This window comes from Oryzias melastigma, linkage group LG14, assembly GCF_002922805.2.
Source record: "Oryzias melastigma strain HK-1 linkage group LG14, ASM292280v2, whole genome shotgun sequence".
NCBI classification, from domain to species: domain Eukaryota; kingdom Metazoa; phylum Chordata; class Actinopteri; order Beloniformes; family Adrianichthyidae; genus Oryzias; species Oryzias melastigma.
The window spans coordinates 12,188,946-12,213,041 of record NC_050525.1 but is presented as its reverse complement, the minus strand read 5'-3'; the positions used below and the strand labels follow the sequence as shown (position 1 = coordinate 12,213,041).

Genomic DNA, 24,096 nt, shown 5'->3' with positions numbered 1-24,096 from the left:
CTGTGCATAGCTGATGAATGCTCAATGTTAACAGACTCAGCTTTAATTGATATTACATCAAAAGGTCAGTTAATTGCATTTTATGTGGAATGTTGACTTTCTTTAATCAGCTTTACTTAGATTTCAAGCCCGGCTGGCTGTAGCTTCTCGTAAATGTCAGTTACCAAAGCAGACGGTGGAAAATCTTCCTCTTGCATCTAAAAAATTAGTTCATAGCTGTTTTATAATATTAGAACAACAAAAAGGGAAAAAAACATTTTCTGGTGTAAAAAAGAAAAGAGTGTAAAGACTTAAGAAAAATTGTGTTTGATTTTCTTTATTTCCAAGAAATTGCTTGAGTAAATCACATCATTAAAGCATTATTAAACTCTGTTAACTGAAATAAGTAACAATATTTTACACTGTGGGTTTTTTCTACAATGAACCCCACATATAGGCTACGCGTGCACTTTATTATTCAGTAAATTAAATTAATTTCCCTATTTTAGAATCAGCCTTGTCCTACTCACAAAAACAACCTTCAATTCACCACAGAAGTGAATACATAAATTTCAGTACTGAAACACTATGAAAACTTTTTTTTTTCATTTTTCACCAAAAGTTAAAACAAACCTAAAATAGAAACATTTTTCAGATTTAGTCAAAGAAAACCAACATCAGTCACCAGATCCTTCAATATTTTGACCTTTTTGGCTGAAGATCGGATTTTCTCTTTTTAGGACATGACCTTAGCAGAGAGCGATCTCTTTAAAAATAAAACAACCTGATGTGAGACTGTCATTCACTCCTTTGTGCTGACAGTAACCATGATTCAACATTTAAAATGCTGCATCATGATCCAAACATGTAAGCATAGATATGTTTCCAAAACAGAAGTGAAATCAATGTTGAAATGATTCCTCATTAAAAGCAGCTAGACCAAACCCACTTCTTTTAGAGCACATCAAGAACAAACTAAATTCTATAAAAGTCATTATTTAGTTAAAACACTCAAAGCATGACAAACCGAAAAAAAGTGGAGTCCCCAAACTACTCTTTCAATAAAAATACAAACTAAAAAGCAGCTAAATACACCAAAAATCCAACAGGAACTTGGGTTTCACTTTGTGTGAACAAACAGTAGTGTTCAAACAGTGCAGGTCAGTCCAGTGGGTTTTAAGGGGATTTTTTCCTGGATTCCGCATCCTCCTTCATCTTCTGCTCCTGCATTCGATTGCGAGTGGAGCCTGCAAGAATAAAAAGCATGAAGATGAAAAACAAAACTGAAAATAACAGCAGGAGTTCAGCAGGACACAGAGAGGCAGAGGTGTTTCTCTTACTCATCTCTGCGAGCTTCTGTATCAGGGCGGACTCTCCTCCAGATTTGCTGTACAATAAAGTTATATTTACAGAAGTTAAGACAAATAATCCTGATTTGTGGTGGAGTTCTGGAGCAACTTAAATGGTCACAAACCTTCCATCAGCTTCATCCTGTCCGTCCATATCGAAGCGTAGCCTCTTCAGAGTCTTTAGAGCAGAGCCACCGTCCAGAGTCCTCTTGTGGGCGCGGTCACTACTGTTCACCATCTGGTTGATCTTCTGGAAGCGGTTGGCAAACTGTAGACAAAAAAAATATATATATATAAAAATACAACAGCTTCTCCAGTTATGATTAAAATAATATTTTTTATATCACAAAAAAATCACAAACCCCAAAAGATTCACCAATGGACACCAGCATTCTGCACAGAGGAAAAAATACAATTACATACAAGGAGACAATTCTGAAACATATTCTGAGTGTTTAGTACTGACCTGGAGCGAGGAGTCATCATACCCGGAGACATGCGTGGGTTTTTTAGAGGAGAGATGTACACGTTGTTGCTTCCTGGCACACGCAGAGGGGAGTTGGGGAACTTGTAAGGGCTGCATGGGATCTGAGGGATCGGAGAAAGAGTAGGTGGCTGGAAAGAAAGAAAGAACAGCAGCATCAGTGAAACAAGTACATTTATGATAATAATAGAGCACAGCTGAAACAGATCTAAGATTTCTCACCCTGGTGGATGCATACTGCAGGATGTTGGTTTTTAACTTCTGCATGAACACTTGGTTATAGAAGACGATGATGGAGTCATACTGGCCTTCTGTGATCAACACGTGTTTAAAGGTCTGAAAAAGACAACATTCTTATCAGTTGTTTTTCAAAAAGAAGAGATTACATTAAAGCTTTTTGAAAGTTGCATCACCTCTTGGCTGGTGTTAGGCATGTTCTTGTAGGCAGAGACGATTGACTTGAAGCGCAGGTCAACGCTTTTTACTTTGCAAATGGCGTACATGGCGGACATCATCAGCTGCAAAGATGATTAAGTTTTAGTCATTAGCATCTTCACTGAAGATTCCAGAAAGGTTTATTAAAACCTATAACAGCAGTAAAAACTTCCAGAAAATGTGAACAGTATGTGAACGATATGACAATTACAACCAGCTTAGTGGTCTTGTGGTGGAGTGTCCGCCCTGAGACTGGACGGTTGTGAGTTCAAATCCATGACAGAGTCCTACCAAAGACTAAAAATAGGACAATAGGACCCATGCCTCCCAGCTTGACATTCAGCTTTAAGGAATTGGATTGGGGGGGTTAAACCACCAAATGGTTCCTGAGCGTGCAGAAAATATGTCTTAAAAAGCGACAACATCTTTTTGACTTTGGCTAAAACTACATAATCATACTTAAAAGACCATGGGGAACTGTCGGTAAAGATACAGTTCTCAGTGGGACTTCAAAGATAAACATGGACATCCAGGCAGTGGAGCTGCTAACCAAAAGGTAAATCAGATTTTTTTGTGATAAATTCTGTGACATTTTAAAACTGAAGGAATTCTTGAGGAGACACCATCCATTTTCATTGTTCTTTTTATCCAACAATAAATATTTTTTTATAAATTATTATAATATTATTAAATAAATAAATAATATTTCCATAAATAATCTTAGTCTTTACAACTTGAGATAGAGTCAAATTTAAAGTATAACGGTATCATTAAGCTAAATGTAAAGTTTATGGATTCCTTGAGGAATATTTTTTATTGTTGAAGCTTAAAAGTCTAAAATAATACACCCCTGTAGTTTATTTTGAATCACTGATGAAAAGACAGAGCAGTAGAGAGAGGGTGGAGGTATAGTTAATGTGTGTCTTAAAATAATTCTCTGCTTGAGAGTTGATTTTATTGTGTTTGTGTGGAATGTCACCTCCTGTAGTATGAGATATATTTCTGCATAAATGTCACTCCAGTGTATTTCAAGTTCATGCTTTTTATTGATACTGTTTGTGGTCTCTTTGTGTGGCAAACAAAGACATTTATAACTTCCTTCTCCTTGTTCTTCATTTGCTCTCCATTGAAAGCTCGGACAATTGGTTCTATTTTCTTGCTGTGATTATAGTGATATATGTTGAGAGGAGGCACCACTGTTGTCAGAAATATCTTAAATGTCCCTACAGCTTAAAAAAATCTTGCAAAACAAGAAAATACACATTAAAGAAATTCTAGTTTGACAGAACTAAAAATAAAAGCCTATCGTGAGAGCAAGATACGGTTGGCACACCTGGTCAAGGTGACGGTCCCTCATGAGATCATACTCATACTGCAGGGTGTGCTGGAACAGAGTCCATATCACGTGCTCCAGGTCCGGGTGGTTAGACAGCAGACAGGAGCAGAGCGTCTTCAGCCTCGTATATGCCAGGCGATACACTACAGAAACAGAAAAACAGGACCTTTCAGTTTTACAAGTATGGAACCAATTCAAATTAGCTTAAAATGAAGCAACATGAAAAGTTCTTTGTAAAAAAAAAAAAAAAAAAAAAGTCCAAAAAATAAATCAGATAATTCTAGCAGGAAGTTCGATGTAGGATTCATCCAAATCCAGATAAACTCATTTAAAACCTTCAACTACCGTAAGTGAGTACGCTAAAACAAGATCAATTAAATGTAACTGTAGCCTAATGTGAAGCACACATTAAAGACTCATTCTGAGGAAAATCCGGTTTTTAATGGGACATTTTTTCCAGCAGTGGAGGATATATATAAAGAAAATTAAGCTTAGAATTTCATTTCTGAGTATTTTTGAAGGGCTGTAAACTAGCACGAGAGCGTGTAAACAGATGGGGGACGGGAAGTCGGGACAGGGTTAGTCCACGCCAATAGTCCCACCTGTAACTCGGAGACAAATTTCTAGGGAACTCTTGAAGCTCTAGAGAGACTTTGTCTAGATTGTTTTTTTATTTTGGCTAAAATTGGCACACTCATAATTAAAAGACCTCTGAGGACACTTTTCAAATCGATCAAAAAGTAATGGAAGTGGGACATTGTTAAATCATAGAGATTGGATTACTGTTTCTGAACGGATAACAAATCTACTGTACTAAGAGTTAGGTCAAATCTAAATTCTACCCCTTTAGCTTCTCCCCACCCCTCTGTTTGTAGAGGCATTTAAAGCTGTCCGAACTTGTTCTTTTAAGGGGAAATCGTAGTGACTTCAGGCTATGAATCCACATGAATTTCTTCATGTGGGTGGACTCTGAAACACTGAAGTTCACATTTTAATGTAAGTAATAACTTTTTTGTTTTTTTTGCTATTTAAAGTTATGAGACGGATGTTATGTATTTTTCGAGCTACGTGCTAACTTCATTACAGGCAACTAGTGATGACGTCATCGAGTGAAAATTACGTCTGAATTTAAAGAAAGTATTTTTCCATATTTCTAAATGTAGGGGTAAGGAGAAGACGAAGAGGTAGAGAAAGAATTCAGATTCGCCATGACAATGGCTCCTTACAGACACATTCTTTGTTTTTTTAGCTGCTCCCTTTAGGAGTCACACAGTGAATCATTCATCTCCATTTCTTCTCTACATCTTCCCCACTCTCACCTTCATAACCTCCCTCATTACATCCTAAAATCTCCTTTTTGGTCTTCCTTTAGGTGTTTTTCCTGGTAGCTCATCATTCAATGAAGCCTTACAGACATGTAGAGTCTCACTTTTTTGTCACCAATAGCACTGATAGGTCTTTTTAAAATCAACATCAAGGAAAGCAGCAAAAAATAGTCTCAGAAAAATCTCACATTTTTTATAGAAGAGGCTGAGAGAGTTAGACTTTGATTGCCGCGGAGCTTGGCCCACTGCCTGGGAGTTTGCCTGAGAGGAAGCCTGAGAGCTGGGTGTGGCTGGAGATTCGGGAGGCAGGACACGGAGACCTGGGCGTATTGGAGATAGATATCTGTAGATGGAACAGAGAACACGTCATTTCCACCACAAAGAGTAAACATCAAATACATGCTTTTCCACTTCAGAATGAAACGGATGTTTTTCAAAGGAGCCCTCATGGTGAGTCATGCAACGAAATCAGAGCAGAAGTACTTCTGATTCATCCTCATTCACAACGGTAGGAATAAAGTTCAGGTTTAGAAAAAACAGATTGGCTCACAGGTCAGCTGCGGTGTGGTTGTGTTGCAGAGGTAAGCTGAAACTAGCCGGGGTCTCCGCCTGTTCTGTGCCTCCAGCTTCATGTTCCCGCTTCAGCAGCTCAAACAGTGGGGAGCCCTACAAATACACAATCATACAAGTCTCTATCATAAACGCAGTTTCTTGAAAAAAAGGTACAGTTTAAACAAACGGCAGCAAAATGATCTTGCTCAATCCGTTTGTTCCAACAATGATGAATCAAGGCAGTGATTTGAAAGTAAAATTAGCCATTCTTTCTTTTTGGACATGTCAGTGAATCTGAATTATTGAAATTGTTTCAAAAATAATCAGTAAAAAAAATCATGTGACAGTGATGGTTTAGATATGCATATAGTGAAAAAAACAATAGACTGCATTGTCACGCCACTGACGTATAATATTAATCTTTCATTTAATTCAGGTACCTTTCCGGATAAAATGAAGATAGCAAAATAATACCCCTATTCAAATCTGGAGACAAGCACAACATTAATAATTATAGGCCAATTTCCTTACTTTCTCAGTTTTCTTAAATTTTAGAAAATTTGTTTGCTATAAACTTTGATAATTTCCTGGAAAAATATTCTCTTTTGAATGATAATCAGTATGGTTTTTGAGATAATCGTTCAACGGCATTAGCACTATTGAAAATGACTGAGGATATTAGAGCAGAATTAGACAAAAAAAATCATACAATTGGTGTTTTCATTGATTTAAAGAAGGTCTTTGACACAATTGACAACATTTTGTTTGCCAAACTTCAGTTTCATGGTATTAGAGGTGTTGCATTTCAATGGCTGAAGAGTTACTTTGACAATCGTCAGCAGGATGTAGAATATGCAGGACATTTATCAAAACATCAAAAAATACATTGTGGTATTCCACAAGGCTCAGTATTGGGACCATTTTTTTTATTTTATATTTAAATGATCTTTGTGTTGTGTCCAACATATTGCAATTTGTTTTGTTTGCAGACGACACCAATTTTTTTTGTTCAGGGAAGAACTTGGATAAATTAGTTTCTGTTATCGAGCAAGAAATTATTTTACTTGAGGAATGGTTTATTAGAAACAAACTCTCTCTTAATTAAAAAAAAAAAGTTTAGGTTGTTTAGTAAAAAAAAATGTATTTTAAATTTTAGTTTGAAATGGAATGGTGTTAATATAGAAAGAGTTCATGAATTTCGATTTCTGGGGATTATTGTTGATGAGAATTTAAAATGGAAGCAACATATTGTCTATATAAAACAAAAAATAAGTAGAAATCTTGCCATTTTAAATAAAGCTAAATATTTGTTAAATTACAAAGCAAAGCATATTCTTTATTTCTTGATTCTACCATATTTGTCATATTGTTTGGAAGTTTGGGGTAATTCTTATGAGTCAAACCTAGAACCTTTAATAATTCTGCAAAAAAAATCATTACATATAATACATTTGACTCATTACAATGAGAACACCGCTAAACTATTTTTTAAGTCAAGAATACTGAAATGTAAAGATTTATGTTCTCTGCAAACACTGCTGGTAATGTTTAAGGCCAAAAATGTTATGTTGTCACGTTGTTTACAAAATCTCTTTGTTATAAACAAAGGAAATAGTAGAAGAAATTATGACTTTAAGGTACTTAAAGTAAAAACTACCCTTAAACAAATGACTATTTCTTTTCCTGGGGTTAAAAAATGGAATGCGTTGGATAATGAGCTGAAAAAGTGTTAAAGTATCGTTTGTTTTAAGTTTAAATGTAAAAACAAAATGACTGGTTTGTATGGAGCATCATGTTAATATTGTGTTCCTGTCTGTGATATTGTTTTTATTACGGGTTATCATTTTGTGTTTGTTTTGATTAGCCATCTGTTTGCATTATACAATGTGTAATAATAAGAGTGGGGTAGGGATTTATAAGACTCTGTCTTCATCCTACTCCCTTTCTTCATTATTAGATCGTATTGTATTGTACATTCTAACTGAAAAAAGAATAAAAAAAAATAAATAACATACAGATTAAAATATTACATTTAATCATCTAAAAAAGGAATTACTGTTGTCACTTAGCGTGGTCACTCACATAATTAAAGGTCATCGGTAATATTCAAGATTCCAAAACACACAACTATGACAAAAGTAATCAGGTTTTTCTGACTCCTTCTTGTAAATATTCCTTCGTATCTGATTTGTGTTTTTGTATTGTATTAAAAAAAACTATTTAAAAAGGTAAAAAAATAAATGGATTTAATCTGAACCCAGAACGGATGAAGAAAAATAGTTTTCCAGCTGGCAATTTATTTAGTGATGCCGTGAGAAGCTTTTGCTTCCTGAAACTAGCCATGTCCAGTTGTTCCCTGTTCTTTCACTTTTCCGTAGTATTATACTAGATGATTAAAGACAATCAGCATAAGTCTTAGAAGACAAAAAAGTTTGAACAAAGTATCTTTTTTAACCAACACTTCTCATGATTTAAATGATTGGCATCAGGCAGGACAGTTATGAAACAACTGCAAACTGCCAAATAAGAAACATGTGATCAGAGATAACACCTGTAATGATTATAAGTCTGTTTCAAACTTTGAGTTTGCTTTCTGATAAGTTATTAAGTGGTAACCATAAATAATTAAAATAAAGGTGCTTTAGTGCATTTTTGTGTCATAAGAAAAGAAATGCAATCAAATTTTATCTGAAAAATACTTAATTGCACACAGAAATCGTGCTGCAATATTAATATATATATATATATATATATATATATATATATATATATATATACATATATATCAATTTTACAGTTGATCCATTATTTGGTTTTTAGTCTGTGCACGCATTATTTTTGAAATTCAAAAAAAAAAGGAAGGGGAATTTCAGATTTTTAGGTCAATCTTAAAAAGGTGTTCTTTGTTCTACCTCAAAAAGCAGAACAAACAGTGACACACAGGAAGTACAACACGTGAAAATCTCATTTCACTAGCAAAACAGGCCAGATAAAACACAAAGTACAGCAGATAAAACCACGTTGGACCCCTCCCAAACCAACATGACGTTTGTTTATAGCCTTTGGTGGCTGGTTTTCAGAGAGAGAGAGAATAAAAAAGAAATCTATTTTTTTTTAAGAAAGAAAGTTACTGTAATGTTCAACTGAGAAACAGTTGATTATAAAAGTTTGTACTAATTTTCTTAGGAACTCTGTAAACTGACAAAAATGATGAGATCACAAATGGGGTGGGGCTGGTGTTTTATTACTTATTATATGACCTCAGCAGCTGCAGGTGCAGACACGTTGGAGTACGAGTAGTATGAGTACTGTGCATTCCACATGTCCCACCACAGCCTGCTGACGCCAGAAACATTTCAAAAGTTACAAGTTTACCTCTTCAAGTGTTGCTCAACACATGAAGGGACATTACTTGCACTGTAAAGGTATTAAATCTATCACTATTCTGCAGTTGTTTCTTTATTTTTGGACAGTCAAATGAGATAAAAACCTTGATTTTCATTTATTTCCTGAAACTCTGATTTGCAAAATTGAAAGTCTGAGTAAAACAACTTTATGTTTAAGTCTAAAAGCTTAAATTTATGAACAATTACTTTTTTTTATAGAGATATATAACTCCAATCTCACTTATAAGTAAAAGTGAACAGCAGGGGGAGAGCTTTAGCCCTCAGGCAGACTCCTCCCCATATTTCAACAGTCCACTGAGCTCTTTGTGTCTCTACCTTTGACTTCCAGGCAGCTGTGAGGCATCTCATGTTCTATACGACAGGAACAGACTGATATCTGTGACACACTTAGAAAAGCTGTTGAAGTGATACGCAAGGCTCAAGATCAGCGATTCGTCTGTTTGGAGATGAGAGAGGAGAATGTTTGTTTTCTACATGGATCTTTGTTTCAGCTGTGGAAGGAAACTGTAAAGACTCTTCTTAAACTTGATCACTGGATGTGCTGGGGAGCTTTAACACAACAAAAGTCCAACCAAAAGACATAAGAAGGTATTTTGCAAAACTACCTGTATACTTTTCCCCTCTGAGGATTTTATTTTCAACATTTTCTAAAGTGAAAGGACAACAACTTTTTAATATTTTTGCTTTTTGCAAGCTTTTTGAAGATGAGTGTGAACAATAGCAGCATCGTCCGCTGTGAAAGAAATGATGATTTCAAGTACCCGATGTACAGCGTCATTTTCAGTATTGTCTTTTTTGTGGGATTTTTCTTCAACATGACAGCGATGTACATCTTTGGCTGTAGGCTGAAGCTGCGGAACGAGACCACGACATATATGATCAACCTGGCGGTCTCAGACTCCCTCTTTGTCTTCACGTTGCCTTTTCGGGTTGTGTACTTTGTTAAACGTGACTGGATATTTGGCTCCGTATTTTGCAAGATCTCTACAGTCCTCTTCTACACAAACATGTACGGCAGCATCCTCTTCCTCACTTGCATCAGCGTTGACCGCTTTCTGGCCATCGTGCACCCGTTCTGGTCCCGGACAATCCGAACCAGGAGGAACGCAAAATTGATCTGCATTATGGTGTGGGTGATAATCCTCTCTGCAAGTATCCCCACAGGCATCAACCTGGACACCACCTCTAAAAACAACAGTCAATCTAACGAAAGCTTCTGCTTTGAGAACTATTCCAAAGATCAGTGGAAAAGCGAACTGTTCAAAGTGGTGGTGTTAATAGAGACGATAGGCTTCATCCTCCCACTGGTGATCAATGTTTTCTGCTCCACTATGGTGTTATGGACCTTGAAGAAACCCCAAACTATCACCCGAGGAGGAAGCATCAACAAGGCCAAAATCTTGCGGATGATCTTCGTGCATCTGTTAGTCTTCTGCTTCTGTTTCATCCCATACAACGTGAACCTCATCTTCTACGCCCTGGTCCGCTCCAAGGTCCTCAAGGGATGCACGGCAGAGGACGTGGTCAGAACTATCTATCCCATCGCTCTCTGCTTAGCAGTGACCAACTGCTGTTTTGACCCAGTTATTTACTACTTTACGTCAGATGCAATTCAGAGCTCCATTAAACAAAAAGGTACTAAATCATATAATGGAGCTTTTAATAGACTGCAGACGGACAGCCCTCAGAGCAGCCCTAACTTGACACCAAAAAGCCTTACATTGAAGAGTTTCCAATCCAAAGTGCCTGACGATAATTAACTCTATCCAGTGCTGGAGCTCATCTTGCTTGGAATTTAATGGCAAATATATCTCATTCAATTGACGCTCAAGAGACTTTGGACTTCTAACGGCACTGTGACAGTGAAAGGGGTCTTACCCAACTGTTGCAACATGCAAATCTTCACCAGGTGGACGGTTTACAAGATGGGTAATAAACTCCATGCCGAACCAACTGTCTGCACTAGGAAAGAAGATACTTGATGCTGTATGTATGTTAGCTTTGACCTGCTCTATTCATCAGAGCAGACGTTCTGTAGACTATTTAAAGACAGTAGAATATTTTTTTTATGAAACAAAACTGTGCAGAATTCCTGTAATGTGTGGTAATATTTAACTCTGTATACACTTTTTAATGAAGCATGTTAAATAGAAAGCTTTTTTATATAAATACTAAATAAATATTTAGCTTCTTTAAGGTTTAGAACTACGTGTATTCCTTGTGTAATTTACTTTGGTGAGGAAAGAATATTTGGAACAGAAACTATGACCTGTTCATGAGCCTTTGCCTTTGTTTGAACCATGGTTCACCAACACACATGTGGTTGGTAAAAGGTGTACTGTACAGGTGTGGTTTACAAACTGGCTACAGAGCACGCAAGCTCCCACAATGCTGACTGCCACTAAAATGACTTAACAAAAAAAAATAATAATTTCACTTTTGTATTAGTGCTAGTTGTATAACAGAACATTTACTGACCAAACCTTGTAGGTAAGTTTGGAGTATTTTATTTTGAAATGCACATACTAGTGAAGTCAATTTCTTTCTGTATGAGACTGAATTCCAACATATGGTTGCTGCTGTGTGTGAGCATAAGCTAAAACCAATCCCACATTCTCAAATGTGTAATTCAATATTTGACTATACATCATCTAAAGACCTGAAAAACAACTCTTCAACATTAAAAGTTAGCCAAGAACTGGCTTCTCCATGCTCTCCTCTCTAACTGGAGCTCTGTTAAAATAAGCAAATAGACCAGCAGTCCCCTGCAGAGTGTTCACACTCCATCACAGACATGCTAATCACTGCCTCAAAGCTCCAACCAGTTGCAATTCAGAAAGACTACCAACACTCGGTTTTGATGGTCTCTGAACGGATGTGTAGTAATGTTTTTAACCTTCACGTAAAAGATCAGCCCTACACCACAGAACACCACTGCATTCCTGTACAGAGTTTGCCCTGCAGGCTTGGCCTAGCTGTGGAGTGACTCAACACTAGAAGTAGTTGGAGAACAAAACCAGACAAGAAACAGCAAGTCACTTCACAGGAAGTTTAAGAAGTGCTGCAGGTATATTGTGTGAAAAATATCAGCAATCAAAAAAAAAAAAAGAAAAGAAAAAGGATTACTAGATAAAAAATGTCATGAAAGTAATAATTGCCAGTTAAGATCCATACAAAAACAGAAGTATTGAGACAGGAGAGAGGAACTCGACAATAATGGTACAACCTATGAGACTTGCTGTTTGATTAACCAAAAAGTAAATAGTGTATATTTGAGAAAGTATTATATTTTGTGGCACTAGTGACCAGTGTTGGAAAAAAGCTGCTACAGTTCAAACCAGAACTTGTCCACAGATGAAGACCATCAGCTGATGCTCTACTATGACAGCTCAACTCTCTAAGCTGTTCTTGGGTGACTTTAAAGCAAACTTACAAGTTGACAAATGTTCCTAAGCAGAAGTTAGTTTTTTTTTACTAAAAGCATTTTATATCTTTATCTATTTACAATTCAAAAATGCAGCTGAATACATAGTGATAAACTTATGGATATATTTGTTCAATTAAGTCCTGAATTAGACAGACAGAATGACAAATACAAATAATTTATTAGCAGCAAAATCAATCTCTTGTGCTTTAAAGAGCTAATCAGACTAATCGTGTATTTAGACTGGAAAGGTCTGTTGGTCCAGACCAAGTCCGATTAATTGGGTCCAGACATTTGTGTTTTGAACCAAAACTGGTAAACAAAAACCACATGACTATAGATCTCTTCAGTCATTGGCCAGGAATTACGAGGGCGGGGCAAAGCAACAAGAGAAAGAATAATAGAAGTCCTTTTGCAATCCTTGCCTGGATAGTTCAAACTTTATATTTTGCTGAGCAATTTGAAGGACTGCAGCAACGTCAGGTACAACACTTCCTACTGCTTTATTGGCACAGCTGCAAGGTGGTTACTGAGGAGACGAACACTAAGTAATTACTCTCTAATAAGTGTTTATGACATATAGATTGTTGGGAAACAGTGTGAGAAGCAAATGTGCATCACCCTAAAAGTTGTTTTAATGATCCTGCATTCATCCGACCACGTTTTTAATGCGTTACCGTGTCTCATCATTGCTTTACATTTGTCCACAGCTCAAGGTTGGTTCATTCCTACTTTGTTTATATTCCATAATGCCTGGCTACGGTGGCCATTTTGGTCCAGTTATTCCACTCCGAGCATGGAGCATATTCAGACTGAGGAAACTCAGAGCAAACAAGAGCTCATTCCAATCCGAAACGAACTGAGACCACTTCAAAAGGCAGGTTTGAGAGCGATTCCTGGTCCCGGACTAGGGTCCACTTGGGTGTATTCAGACTGAAAATTTGTTTCGGATTATCAAGGGAACTTTAAGTGAACCAAATGTGTCCGGTTTGAAAATACCCTTAAGTTCAGGTGTCCTAAAATAAAATTTCCTCTGTAATATAAAATAATATGATTTTTTTTTACATGTTCTCTTGTAACAAAGATCTAAATATTAGGACAAAACAGAACAGTGAACCTCTATCATCTAATCATTTGTTTTGTTCCATATGAGATTTTTTTTTAACATTATAAAACAATCTGCTCTTGAATCTGTAGCTGATGAGTTGGAAAACTACTCAGTGAACAGAGAACCAAACAACAAGAGAATTTTCAGATTCATTTAACTTCAGGAAGCACTAAACTAGGGATGAGTGGAGGGAGTGGTGTGAGACTGTGGCGCTCTGAGCTTCTGTTGCAATCAGTAGCATGTTCATTCTGCAGCATCAGGGGTTGAAAATCTACACTATTAAACTGCAACTGAAACAATCCAGTTACTGGTAAGTGCTATTTTTATTTTTTTTTATAATTTTTGTTGTGTTTTACTATTTCTCTTTGAGGCTCATATCAGTAAATTTAATCAAGATTTCTGTTCTTTTTAGTTTGCTAAATAATTATTGACCAAAAAGTTGCACGTAAACAGGTTGAAAAATTAGGACAAACGTTTTTATTTGACCACTTAGTTAATAGAGTTTTGATAGAAATTTGGAAATTATTTACATTCTTCCAGTAAAAGTACAATTTTAGATTGAATTAATTTACTGATCATAATTTTTGTATCTGAGCCACATTTTTCAGATTGTTATAAATATTTGCAGTTCCCTTCACCTTTGAAGTAAAAATATACCTTTTCTGATACTGGAAGGTATCTACAGTACAACTCAAATTAAAGCTCCTGCTGTCTTAAAAAAACACTTTATGAGTTTCATTAAACATGTATGTGATCTGTAAATAATATAAAAATGATTCATTGATTTTTCTCACACTATGAATGTAATGAAATCCTGTTTACTTACTTTATGAGAGCGCCAAAAGCAGCTCTTAAACCTTTATTAGTAGAATCCACCTGATTACGTCAGGCACAGTAGTCCTCTTTGCAAATTTACCCTCCATAAAGTCTCAAACATTTAAAGTCTTTACCTGCTGCAGGTCTAATTGCTTCAACAAAAAGTAGACGAGTCTTCAGCTATCATGTAATCACTTTGAACCAACCCTGTCTCCTCCAGACATGAGCTCAACGCCATCACTTCAAGTGCTGGAGGTTTTAATCCTTTGAGCTATGGAGCTGAATCTGACCCATCAGAGTTTGGAGCCATTTTCACCTTTGTCTAACTGTACAGTGGACACAAGTTACCGCTTTGTTTTCTACCAAGTGTCCTACAGCATCATCTTCCTGCTGGGGCTGGTTAGCAACAGCTTGGCTTTGCGTAGGCTGTGCTCATCAACCTGCACCATAAACTCCACAGCCATCTATTTGGTCAGTCTGTCTACTGCAGATTTATTCTTTGTCATCTCTTTACCCATGAGGATTTATTACTACCACCAAAAGGCTCAAAGCTTGTTCTCTAAGACGGAGAACTCAACCAGATGGACGCTTGGGATGACGTACTGCCAGATCACTTTTGTCCTCACGTACATCAGCTTGTATGGAGGGATCTTCTTCCTGGTGTGCATCGCAGTGGATCGATACTGGGCTGTGGTGCACCCTTTGATGTCTTCAGTCCGCCGGTTGCGTACTGCACGTGTGGTGAGTGGGGGGATCTGGTGTCTGGTGTTGGGGCTCAGCATCAGTCTGCCTTTACTGCAATCGGCAGCGTCTCACCACGACCGGCCCTGTCTGTTCGACCCGTCCTCCCTCCGTCACAAGACCGTCATCCTGGTAGTGTTGGGCATAGTGCTGGGGTCGTTTCTGCTGCCCACTCTGATCCTCCTCTACAGCTACTGCAGGGTGCTGACAGTGCTTCGTCATCCGAGGCATCGCTGCCGCAGCCAACGCCACAACCGTCGGCACACCCTCAGAATTATCTACTGGGTGTTGGGAGTCTACCTAATGTGTTTCCTGCCGTATCATATCAACCTGCTGGGATTTACCCTCACACAGGTAAAGCTGCTGCCCCACTGTGGCCTCGCTAGGGTGACTGAGGCTGTGCATCCAGTGGTGCTAACCCTCGCCAGTGCCAACTGCTGCCTAAACCCACTCATCTATTATTTCTCCAGCAATTTAATGAAACGGGAGGGGTCCGGTGGGTGGGGAAGTGGTAGCCAAAGTCGCAGATCCTTCCAAACTACTTCTCAAAAACTCCCTAATCAGTGTAACATGTAGTTCTTTTTTAAAATACGGTGATGTTTTATGGGGGTGACACTGCAAAACTGGTAGCCTCACTACATAACCAGTTTAGGACATGAACAGTCTTACACGAGAAGCAGATAGCTATATTTGTAGGTCTCTTATTGTCACAAGCATGACTGCAAACACTGCTGAAGAAAAACATTTGATCAATCTTTAAATTACTGAATGCAGAGAAGCTCTAAAAAAGAACTGCTGTGTCTTCAGTCTGATTTTTTTTGTTAAATATGTTTTTTTTGTTGTTTTGGCTCAAGTTGTGGTTGGATGAGAGGCTGACTCAGAGTTTGTGGTTTCAGCCAAGTAAAGTGAGTTCTTCTGCCATAATCTTAAGTGTCTTTTGTGTTTCCACCAAAGTAGTGAGAAGTGCAAGAGCAATGAAGTATAACAGCTTTTTGTTATTTGTCCATCCTTTTCTGAAATCTTAACAAAACCTGACACTGTGTGACAGCCTGTATCTGTTTGCTACAACCTGTTTCCTTTCTGTGAATAAAATATTTTATTTCAGTACATTTGAGTCAATGATGTCTTTAATAGTCTACATACATGTGGGATGCGTCGATTTAAGGAAACGTTAGTGAAACTGACCGTCCTCCATGCGATCTTCTCCATGATGAAGTTCTCACAAGTCTCCAGATGTTTGATGATTTCTTTGCTCAGAGTTGGTTCAGCCTTGATGAAGCTTTCAATGACTTTGTAGAAGTCAAAGGCGGAGAGGTCGAACACATTGAGGATCCAGGGAAAACACAGGTCTCTCACCGCCTGTTCGCCTTCTCCGTGACTGCATCCTCCGTTTTTGAAACTGCTCTCTAATTATAAAGCAGAAAAATGTTCAGCACTGAAGGAGTGTTAACATCCTACAGGAACAATATAATCTAACAAAACTTTTAATAAACTACTTTTAATATTTTTTTAATTAGCTAGAGGATGGATGTACCTTCGTATGTTGCCATGACGACTTCCAAAGCACAAGCTAGAAGGGACGTGTGAAATGTGGAGTCATTGAGAAGTTTGCTGAAAATGAGAGGAAAGGATTTTTGAAGCAAAGAAAACAGCAAAAATAATACAATTGAGTAAAGAGTGACTGACTACACACCAACATAACAAACATGCACAATTTACCTGAAATTTTGCACAGACAGCCGCTTCTCCTCCTTCAAAGTAAAAGCGGTAAAAGTAATTAAAATATGTCTGACATTGTTTTTTAAAGCACGCACACTTAAATTTATTTAACAAACTGATACATTAAGAAAAATTACTTTACCGATTCTAGCATTGCCTCCATGACTTTGTAGTACAGCCGAACACCAAGATTAAATCTCTGAAAAGTTAAGAAAAATAGGAAATGTTATAAGTTTTGAATTGTTTTGCCAACATTGAGAAAGAGGTGTTACATTACATTACATATTAGGTTAAGAGCACCATGTGATGTAGGTTTCACAGTATAGCAGTCACTAGTTTGTGTTTTATTTATTTCTCTTATGTTCAGAAGAGTCAAATCTTCTGCAAAGTGGAAAATGTGATTTAAAAAAGCTGGTTTTGAGTTTAAATTAAATAAATCTGATCCATTTCTAAGAATCTTTTTATTAATACAAACAGATTATATTATTTTCTGACCTCTCTGCCATATGCGATACAGTGCGGCCCAACAGCCTCACCAAACATCTGACTGAACACCTGTCCAAGCATCTCCAAACGCTTCTGAATACCCTGGGTTGGGTCCACAGTGCAATTCTAAAGATGGCGGCAAAAAAAACAAAACAAATAAGAATCTGCAATTTGAAAAAAAGGCAATACTTTGTGTTTTTAAAAGACCCACTTTAAAATATGTTGCGAGTTTAGAGGACGGCTGGTCTCCACTGGAGGGAAGGTCACCTCTGAGCATCTTGATGGAATTCATTGCAGCTCTGCGAGGAAAAGTTTCAAAACGATAAATACCAAGGTTAGTACAATAATATCTCACAAAAGTTTCCAAAGGTAACTAACCCAAACCAATTTCAGAAGATAAACCTGTTTTTTTAGGTTTAAGATCTATTTCAATGTACACATTGTTGCCATGCCAAAGATAAATTCCCACATGAGAGCAAAAGTTTACACCTTTATTCACACCTATATTTGTTTTATAGATGTGAATAAATTCTTTTCAAACAGCCAGTTTATAGCATCTGGTATTTCAACAACTTTAAATTGCAAATTTATGTATAAAAGTTTTATAAATATTTGCATAATATAACATTTTTCACACATTTTTGCAAAAATGTTAAAGTTTTAGACATTTCCCTTCCCTTTAGGAAGACAACAAAATAAACAAATCTAAAATACCACTTGATCAAAAAGAAAACACTCATGGTTAACCTAATTGGAGTCTGTGGTGGAATTATTGGCCCATCATCGTCTGGCGAGGTTTTCTTGGGTGTTCTCTCTACCTGTAAACTGAAGGCAAAACAAAAATCTAAAACAAGGCTCTTCATCAGAGATCAGAAAAGAAGATGAGAGGGAAAAAAAGAGATTACATGTCAACTTTTGGCACAAGGACAGTTTCATCTCCATCAAAAAACAGTCGACCATCTATGTCTCTGCTCTTTAGGTAGTGCTCTTGATACTGCTGGTTGACATCAGTCACCTGAGGAGAAGATTACAGTACAAGGTGTCCAGAGAAAATATTCAGATGGATAAACTGTTGTTCCTCCAACACAGCCTTCTTTAATTCACAGAACAGTCTATTTTAGTGAGAAATGAATATGTAAGCTAACATTCATAAGCATCTTCAATCAGCCAATAAGTAACTAATAATAGGCAGGAAAAACACAAGTCATGGCATTTCAAAAGAAAAAGATCCACCGTTTGACAATCACATAATAAAGAGGATCTCTCTAATACGGTATGTACTACTGAAAATATTTTGTATTGAATCACAATTCATGGACAAATAGATCTTTATTGAGCCTGCTGGAGATATTTCTCCGTAGAGTTTGCTTTTCTTTCATATACTTTTATGTATTCTGGCTTCCTCTCCCACCCCAGAAAAAAGGTTGTTATTTTATAAACCAGACACTCTCAGGTATTCTACAGATGACAGTTCCATAAATAATAAAAGTAGATTAACTCTAGTTTTTATACATCTGTAGATCATCAAGCCTCGGAGATTATCTGGTGCTCTGCATTCTGACTTGGTTTAAAATATATAAAGGTTTTGAGTAAAGCCTGTGTTGGCAAATATAAATATTTACACATAAGAAAAAAAATGACTAGCATAATGCAGCTATAAACTAAACATGCCCAGTATCCTAGTTTAGAGAAATATGTCGGTTTAAGCAAACAGTAGCATCTGCTTTCATATCTGTCTCTGCAATATGCCGCTGGGACATACAAGAGGGATCCCCCGCTTACGAACACAATTTTCCGACATTGGGTTTGTGAGAACAAACAAAGAAAAAGCCAACATCTGTCAGGCACTCAAATGCTTGACAACAGCAGACACGCACAGAGACAGATAATTAACAAACATGCTACCTGTCAAGGAGACCGAACAACAGAACGGGCCCTTACCAGAGGAAAATCCGGGAACCTCGAAAGATCCATTTGGTCGAGAAAAGCTGAGAAGCTGGTCTGGTAAACATTCTTCACCTGCAAATTCAGAAGCAAAAAAAATGATATTGTAAAGAACACATAACAGAAAAATCCCCATACTCTCTAAATGGATATAAATTGTCACTACAGAAAAGAAAAAAGTGACTGACCTCCTCAGAATTGCATTCGTTGTCTTTGCACAAAGTTTCCAGAAGCTCCACGTTAACCTCCGATTCCACAACGCGGGATTTGGTTTTGCTCTGGTTGCGACGGGATGTTCTCGTTAGCGGGCTCTGAGCTTTGCTGACGACTGATTCTGAGGAAAAAAGCAAAAAAGTATCGGTTGATGAATAAAAAGGTGTTTTTACAACCAAGCAAGGAAAAAAAAAAGTCTAAAAGATAATACTCTTCTTCACATAGATTTATTTAATGGAAGAACATTAAAAAGGTTATTTATTAGTTGCAATTAGTAAATATATTCTTAAATAATTAACAAAATTGGCTGTTTTATATGTGCCATAATTTATTCATCAAACTGAACTTGGAAATAAAAAACCTTTGCAAGAACGTATACCAGACCAGCTTATTGAGAGAGAAGACTTACCCTAAAGAAAAAGGGTGGTCTTTCAACATGACAACAAAAATAAAGAAAAAAAGTATCTGAAAAAGACCAGACCACAACTCCACTGAAACACCCTTATGCTCCAAAACCCTTTTGTTCCTTTTTTCTGGTGATGGAGGACATATATAAAGAGAATATAGCTTAAAATTTAATTTCTGAGTATTTTTTATTCACATTGTTGTGAATTGTGAGCAGATGCAAAAATTGCTGTTGGAAAAAGCTTGTAGGTGTGATATAGAAGATACTATGGCAAGCCACTAGGTCCATGTTCCGCTCCATTCCTCTCCACACCTTTTAATTGTACGTTTTACTAAAAGTTAAATCTTTTAAATCTGTCTGAGGTTGTTGACCTGCGACAATCAAATGACCTATAAGCCTCGTTTCCACTGAGCGGTACAGTACCGTCCGGTCCGGTCAGGTAAGGAGTGGTACGGTACGGTCCAGTAAATTTTGGCGAGCATTTCCACTCAGTTAAGCCTCAGCCCCACTGAGCGGTTTGTTTTCATGGGACATGTGTGGTGTAGACCGCTAGCGTGTCATTGCGTCATTGTAGTGCAACAACTAGAACAGCAACAAAAACAATGGAGGTCATCCAGCAACTTTCTCATTTTACTTTTTGTACATCTTGTATGACAGGAATTTAATGTTGTTTGATGGAAGATTGCGGGAGGCTAAGAAGAATGCAACGTGGGAAACATATGAGGGATATAGAATAGTTGTATAATAAACACACTTACTATAAAGAGGCAGCAAAAGCTCTGGAGAGCTGCGCTTGATGAATAATTCCAGCGTACAAAGCAACAACTGGAACGATATGACCAGGTCATCCTCCATCTGCAAGGCTCTTCCTGCAGAAAACAGATGCACCACACATGAGAAGCATCAATGGGTTTCAGGCTTGAAACAGCAGAATAGCAATCATAATAAACACATTCTAAGAAGTATGATCTGCACTGACGAAAAAGGAAGAGTGAAATGGAAGAAGATGGGAAAAACAAGAATAACAGCTCAAGTCTGCTTATTTTTACTCGTTAACGTGTTAAAAAGCACCACTGACCTTTTGCCAAAAGAAACATTGTCCAGCAAGTACGCAGGGTTGCCCTCTCCCTTCAAAGAAAAAAGGTATAACTTGAACAAACTACAAAAAGGTTTTAAAAAAAAAAGAGACCTGAACTAAACTTACTTTTCATCAGGGGTCGAAACAAAGATTTTCTTGCATGTTCTGAAATAAATCAAGTTCATGTTTAGTTGCAATTGTTGCCAAAAAGTCCTCAATTTAATTCTGCTGGTGCGTTCACTTACTTCTCAAACCTCTGGTAGAGAGCCAGCATCACATCGTACTTCTTCTCCACTCGCGTCAGTGCTGAATTCACCTTGGTGCTAATCGTATCCAAGTTCACGTCCAATCTTCTTACCAGGCTGAGAAACTGTTTCACACTATAACACAAAAAAGGTCTGGGTTTGTGTCTTCAGAGATTAACAGTTGAATAATTGATTAGTAGCTAAAGCCATTTAAAGTTCAAAACAAGCCCAGTCAGTTCACTCAAAATTAAATACTTTTTACTTTATTTTATTACACGTCTACTTACTTGATATCGACTTCTTTCAGAACTTCAGTCAGGGTGAAACAGGCAGCATCCATGTCTGTTGCAGTCACAAACAGGCAAGCACCCCACAGTCTTTTCTGATTGGTCTAAAAAGGAAAAAAGAAAAGGAAGAAACAGATTCAGTTCAACATTTCGATCACTGTTCCCCCTGCTTTAAGATGATGCAGTTATTTTATTTCTTAAATCCATTTATTATAGCTCTCTTAACTTTCATTTAGGCAACTCAGTGAGGGAGAACTGAATAAATATCCAACGTGACGCTGCTTTCTCTTAACTTCTTTTCTCACAAAGCCCAGTTAGACTAAGGAAATGAAAACATCTGGATAGGAACAAACAAAAAGCACGGATGACTACCAAATTCAGATAAGACCGAGGTGGATGTTTTTGGAATCCAAGTGCCTCAGGAATTTACTGTCCAAACAACATAATACTTTGGATGACATAACGTTGGTATTGAGCATCACTTAAAGAAACTCTGGTTCTTTTTGTTCCTGCCTGTAGTCATAATAAGATCTGGAAAACTGTACAGTGTTAAAGTAAACAAAGATCCGGTTTTTATTCTACTTTGAGTTTAAAATATTCCACTTGGCGGTTTAACCCCCAATCCAGTCCCATAATGCTGAGTGTCAAGCAGGGAGCCATTGGGTCCCATTTTTAGTCTTTGGTATGACCCGGCCTGGAAATCAAAACCTTTCAGTCTCAGTCCATGAGGCCACTGAGCTGGTTACATTTATTCTTTTGTTAATCCAGAGAGAAACGGTCCATTCTTTAACTGCATAATCACTTATTGTCATTAGACTTTCTGTAATAAAGTCTTGGTTTGGCAGGCTTTATATTTATTTTTGTCAAAGTTAAAAATAGATCTACTTGGGTGACCCTGTGACACCTTGGAGTCATGGTGCAACAAACCCAGCCTGATAGAGAACATCCCATAAAGTCTCCTTGTTTGTGTGAGTGCATTTTAAATATTTCAGGGGCAAACTTGCCTATAATTTTCCTTCTCATAGCAAAGATGTATTTTCTTGTTTAATTGTTATTCTTCACGTTTTTTTTTTTTCTTCCTTTTTGTCATCTCTTCATTTCACTGTTTTATGGACTTCTTTATTAAATTAGGTCATCTGACTCATTTACATGGTAAATAAATGAAGACAGTATAAATGCAAGTCCCTTTAACTGTGAGATTGAGTGTTGCTTAAGGAGGAAAGAGGTTTGACTGCTTGTTTAGTGTTTGGTTTAGATTGAAGCAGCCCGTCGTCAACTTTATTAGATACATTGATCTGTGCAGTTACTCTCAACATCACACAGTGACAAATCAGAAAGTTTTTAGTAGTTATACATACAGCAACATCTTCCATCAAATCCTGTACAGTTTTCCACAGAGTCCACGCGCGTTCACACACTGAATCTGTGACGTGAAGGCTCTTACTCAGGGTCACAAACTCCACATCCTTGTCTGTGTGTCTACAGGGAAGAAAACAAACGTCAGAGAATCAAATCATTCGTATCGTCCAATATATACTCAAACACTTATTATTATTTATGGATGAATATGTTGTTGCTTGTGTGGATTACATTTTAATCATCAGTAGTGGAATAATAATCTAAGTCTCACAGTGGCTAACTAACGGTTTGTACACAAGCTAGCATGTTAGTGAAATAGCCCTTCAAACCGCGGGCTTTGTGTCAATAAAACTTGTCTTTTGGTGTATACTGGCAAACTGTTTCAGAATGGCGACTCTTAGCTTATCTTACTTGTTCTGAGAAAACTCTGGACTCCCCGTCTTGTCTGGAAAGCTTCTGTCAGAACTCGGCTTCAGCTCCTTGTTGCTCTGTGCCGTTCCCGAGTTGCGTTTTTTAGGCGGCATGCTGGAGCGGTTCCTTTTCACAAAACGATGTACACAGTTTGATAGTTTTGTTTAAATCGACGGCTAATATTTTGAGAATTTAAAGCCCACTCAGTAAATTCAATGGCAACAATACAACAAAATCTGACCTACTTCCTGGAGCCGTGCTTCAGTGTATGTTTGTTTTATTCAAAGAAATGGCCCCGCCGGGCGGCTATGTCATGGTTTCCACACACTTTTTTTTTTACACTATGCGCAGTTTTAAGAATTAAATGCCTCATTTTAAAATTTTATTTCAGATTATTTAGCCAAAAGGAGGTGAATTCAATCTTCGCGATTACATGGTATTTCCAATAAAAACATAAAGCGATTTTCAGATCAAACAGATCACCTGACAGCACGCGAGATGAACTAAAACAAACTGACAGTAGAAAAGCGCGGGAAAATACAGACGCAATTTCCGCTTGTTTGCGCATATATTTTCGTTTTTATTTTTCCGATAAATCTTTATTGACAAACCAAATTTTGAAAACAAAATTATTCAAGTTTGTTTTACATTATTTATTTTACGCCGGAAAGTTTTTTTTTTTTTTACATTGCATGCGCACAGAAAGTTTGGGACTCTCTTCCAAAATGAATAAAATAATGTCCACCAAAAGCGTTTGTCATCTCTGACAAAATGAAAATGATTTTGCCTTTTTACCTACTGTACTTCTTTTGAATTTATTTGTTACTAAAAAAATGTCAGTACTTTCTTCCTTGGTGGAAACATCAAAAACTTCCAGCAGAGGGCGACACCCGCTGGTCAAATCCTGCAACTGCATACAGCGTAGCATCCTGCCTCTGTAAATGTTGCTGATCCCATATTTGCAAGTGTGTGACTCTTATGTGTTAACCTCA

The 24,096-nt window shown here is 37.2% G+C and overlaps 2 protein-coding genes across 3 annotated transcripts; one reads left to right on the top strand and one right to left on the bottom strand.

Moving 5' to 3' along the window:
* Window positions 1-300: 300 nt before the first annotated feature.
* On the bottom strand, window positions 301-24,071 carry rb1 (retinoblastoma 1). 2 transcript variants are annotated; one of them, XM_024266187.2, is made up of 28 exons: window positions 23,346-24,071; window positions 23,105-23,230; window positions 22,693-22,813; window positions 21,335-21,438; window positions 21,048-21,182; window positions 20,929-20,967; window positions 20,803-20,852; window positions 20,483-20,593; window positions 19,294-19,439; window positions 19,103-19,180; window positions 18,067-18,176; window positions 17,909-17,986; window positions 17,373-17,460; window positions 17,171-17,287; window positions 16,818-16,874; window positions 16,676-16,707; window positions 16,491-16,567; window positions 16,142-16,362; window positions 5,459-5,574; window positions 5,097-5,251; window positions 3,581-3,726; window positions 2,226-2,330; window positions 2,035-2,148; window positions 1,795-1,943; window positions 1,691-1,721; window positions 1,454-1,596; window positions 1,320-1,366; window positions 301-1,226 (listed from the first exon to the last, which is right to left on the bottom strand). In XM_024266187.2, the coding sequence occupies exons 2-28, from the start codon at window positions 23,215-23,217 to the stop codon at window positions 1,156-1,158; spliced, it is 2,754 nt and encodes a 917-aa protein (XP_024121955.1). In that variant the 5' UTR covers window positions 23,218-23,230; window positions 23,346-24,071; the 3' UTR covers window positions 301-1,155. The 2 variants fall into 2 exon arrangements, with proteins under 2 accessions (XP_024121955.1, XP_024121956.1); XM_024266188.2 differs by having other exon boundaries at window positions 23,350-24,071.
* Window positions 9,177-11,213, top strand: LOC112142672 (lysophosphatidic acid receptor 6). Its single transcript, XM_024266189.2, has one exon. It carries the CDS (start codon window positions 9,572-9,574, stop codon window positions 10,625-10,627), a length of 1,056 nt encoding a protein of 351 aa, XP_024121957.1. The 5' UTR covers window positions 9,177-9,571; the 3' UTR covers window positions 10,628-11,213.
* Window positions 24,072-24,096: the final 25 nt, after the last annotated feature.

Bases quoted from the DNA above. Each gene is read 5' to 3' on its own strand.
- LOC112142672 (XM_024266189.2), top strand. From the start codon at position 9,572: ATGAGTGTGAACAATAGCAGCATCGTCCGCTGTGAAAGAAATGATGAT.
- rb1 (XM_024266187.2), bottom strand. From the start codon at position 23,217: ATGCCGCCTAAAAAACGCAACTCGGGAACGGCACAGAGCAACAAGGAG. The intron at 22,814-23,104 runs GTAAGATAAGCT...TCTTCCCTGTAG, and splicing joins CCAGAGTTTTCTCAGAACAA to ACACACAGACAAGGATGTGG. The intron at 1,227-1,319 runs GTAAGAGAAACA...TTATTCTTGCAG, and splicing joins ACAGAAGCTCGCAGAGATGA to GCTCCACTCGCAATCGAATG.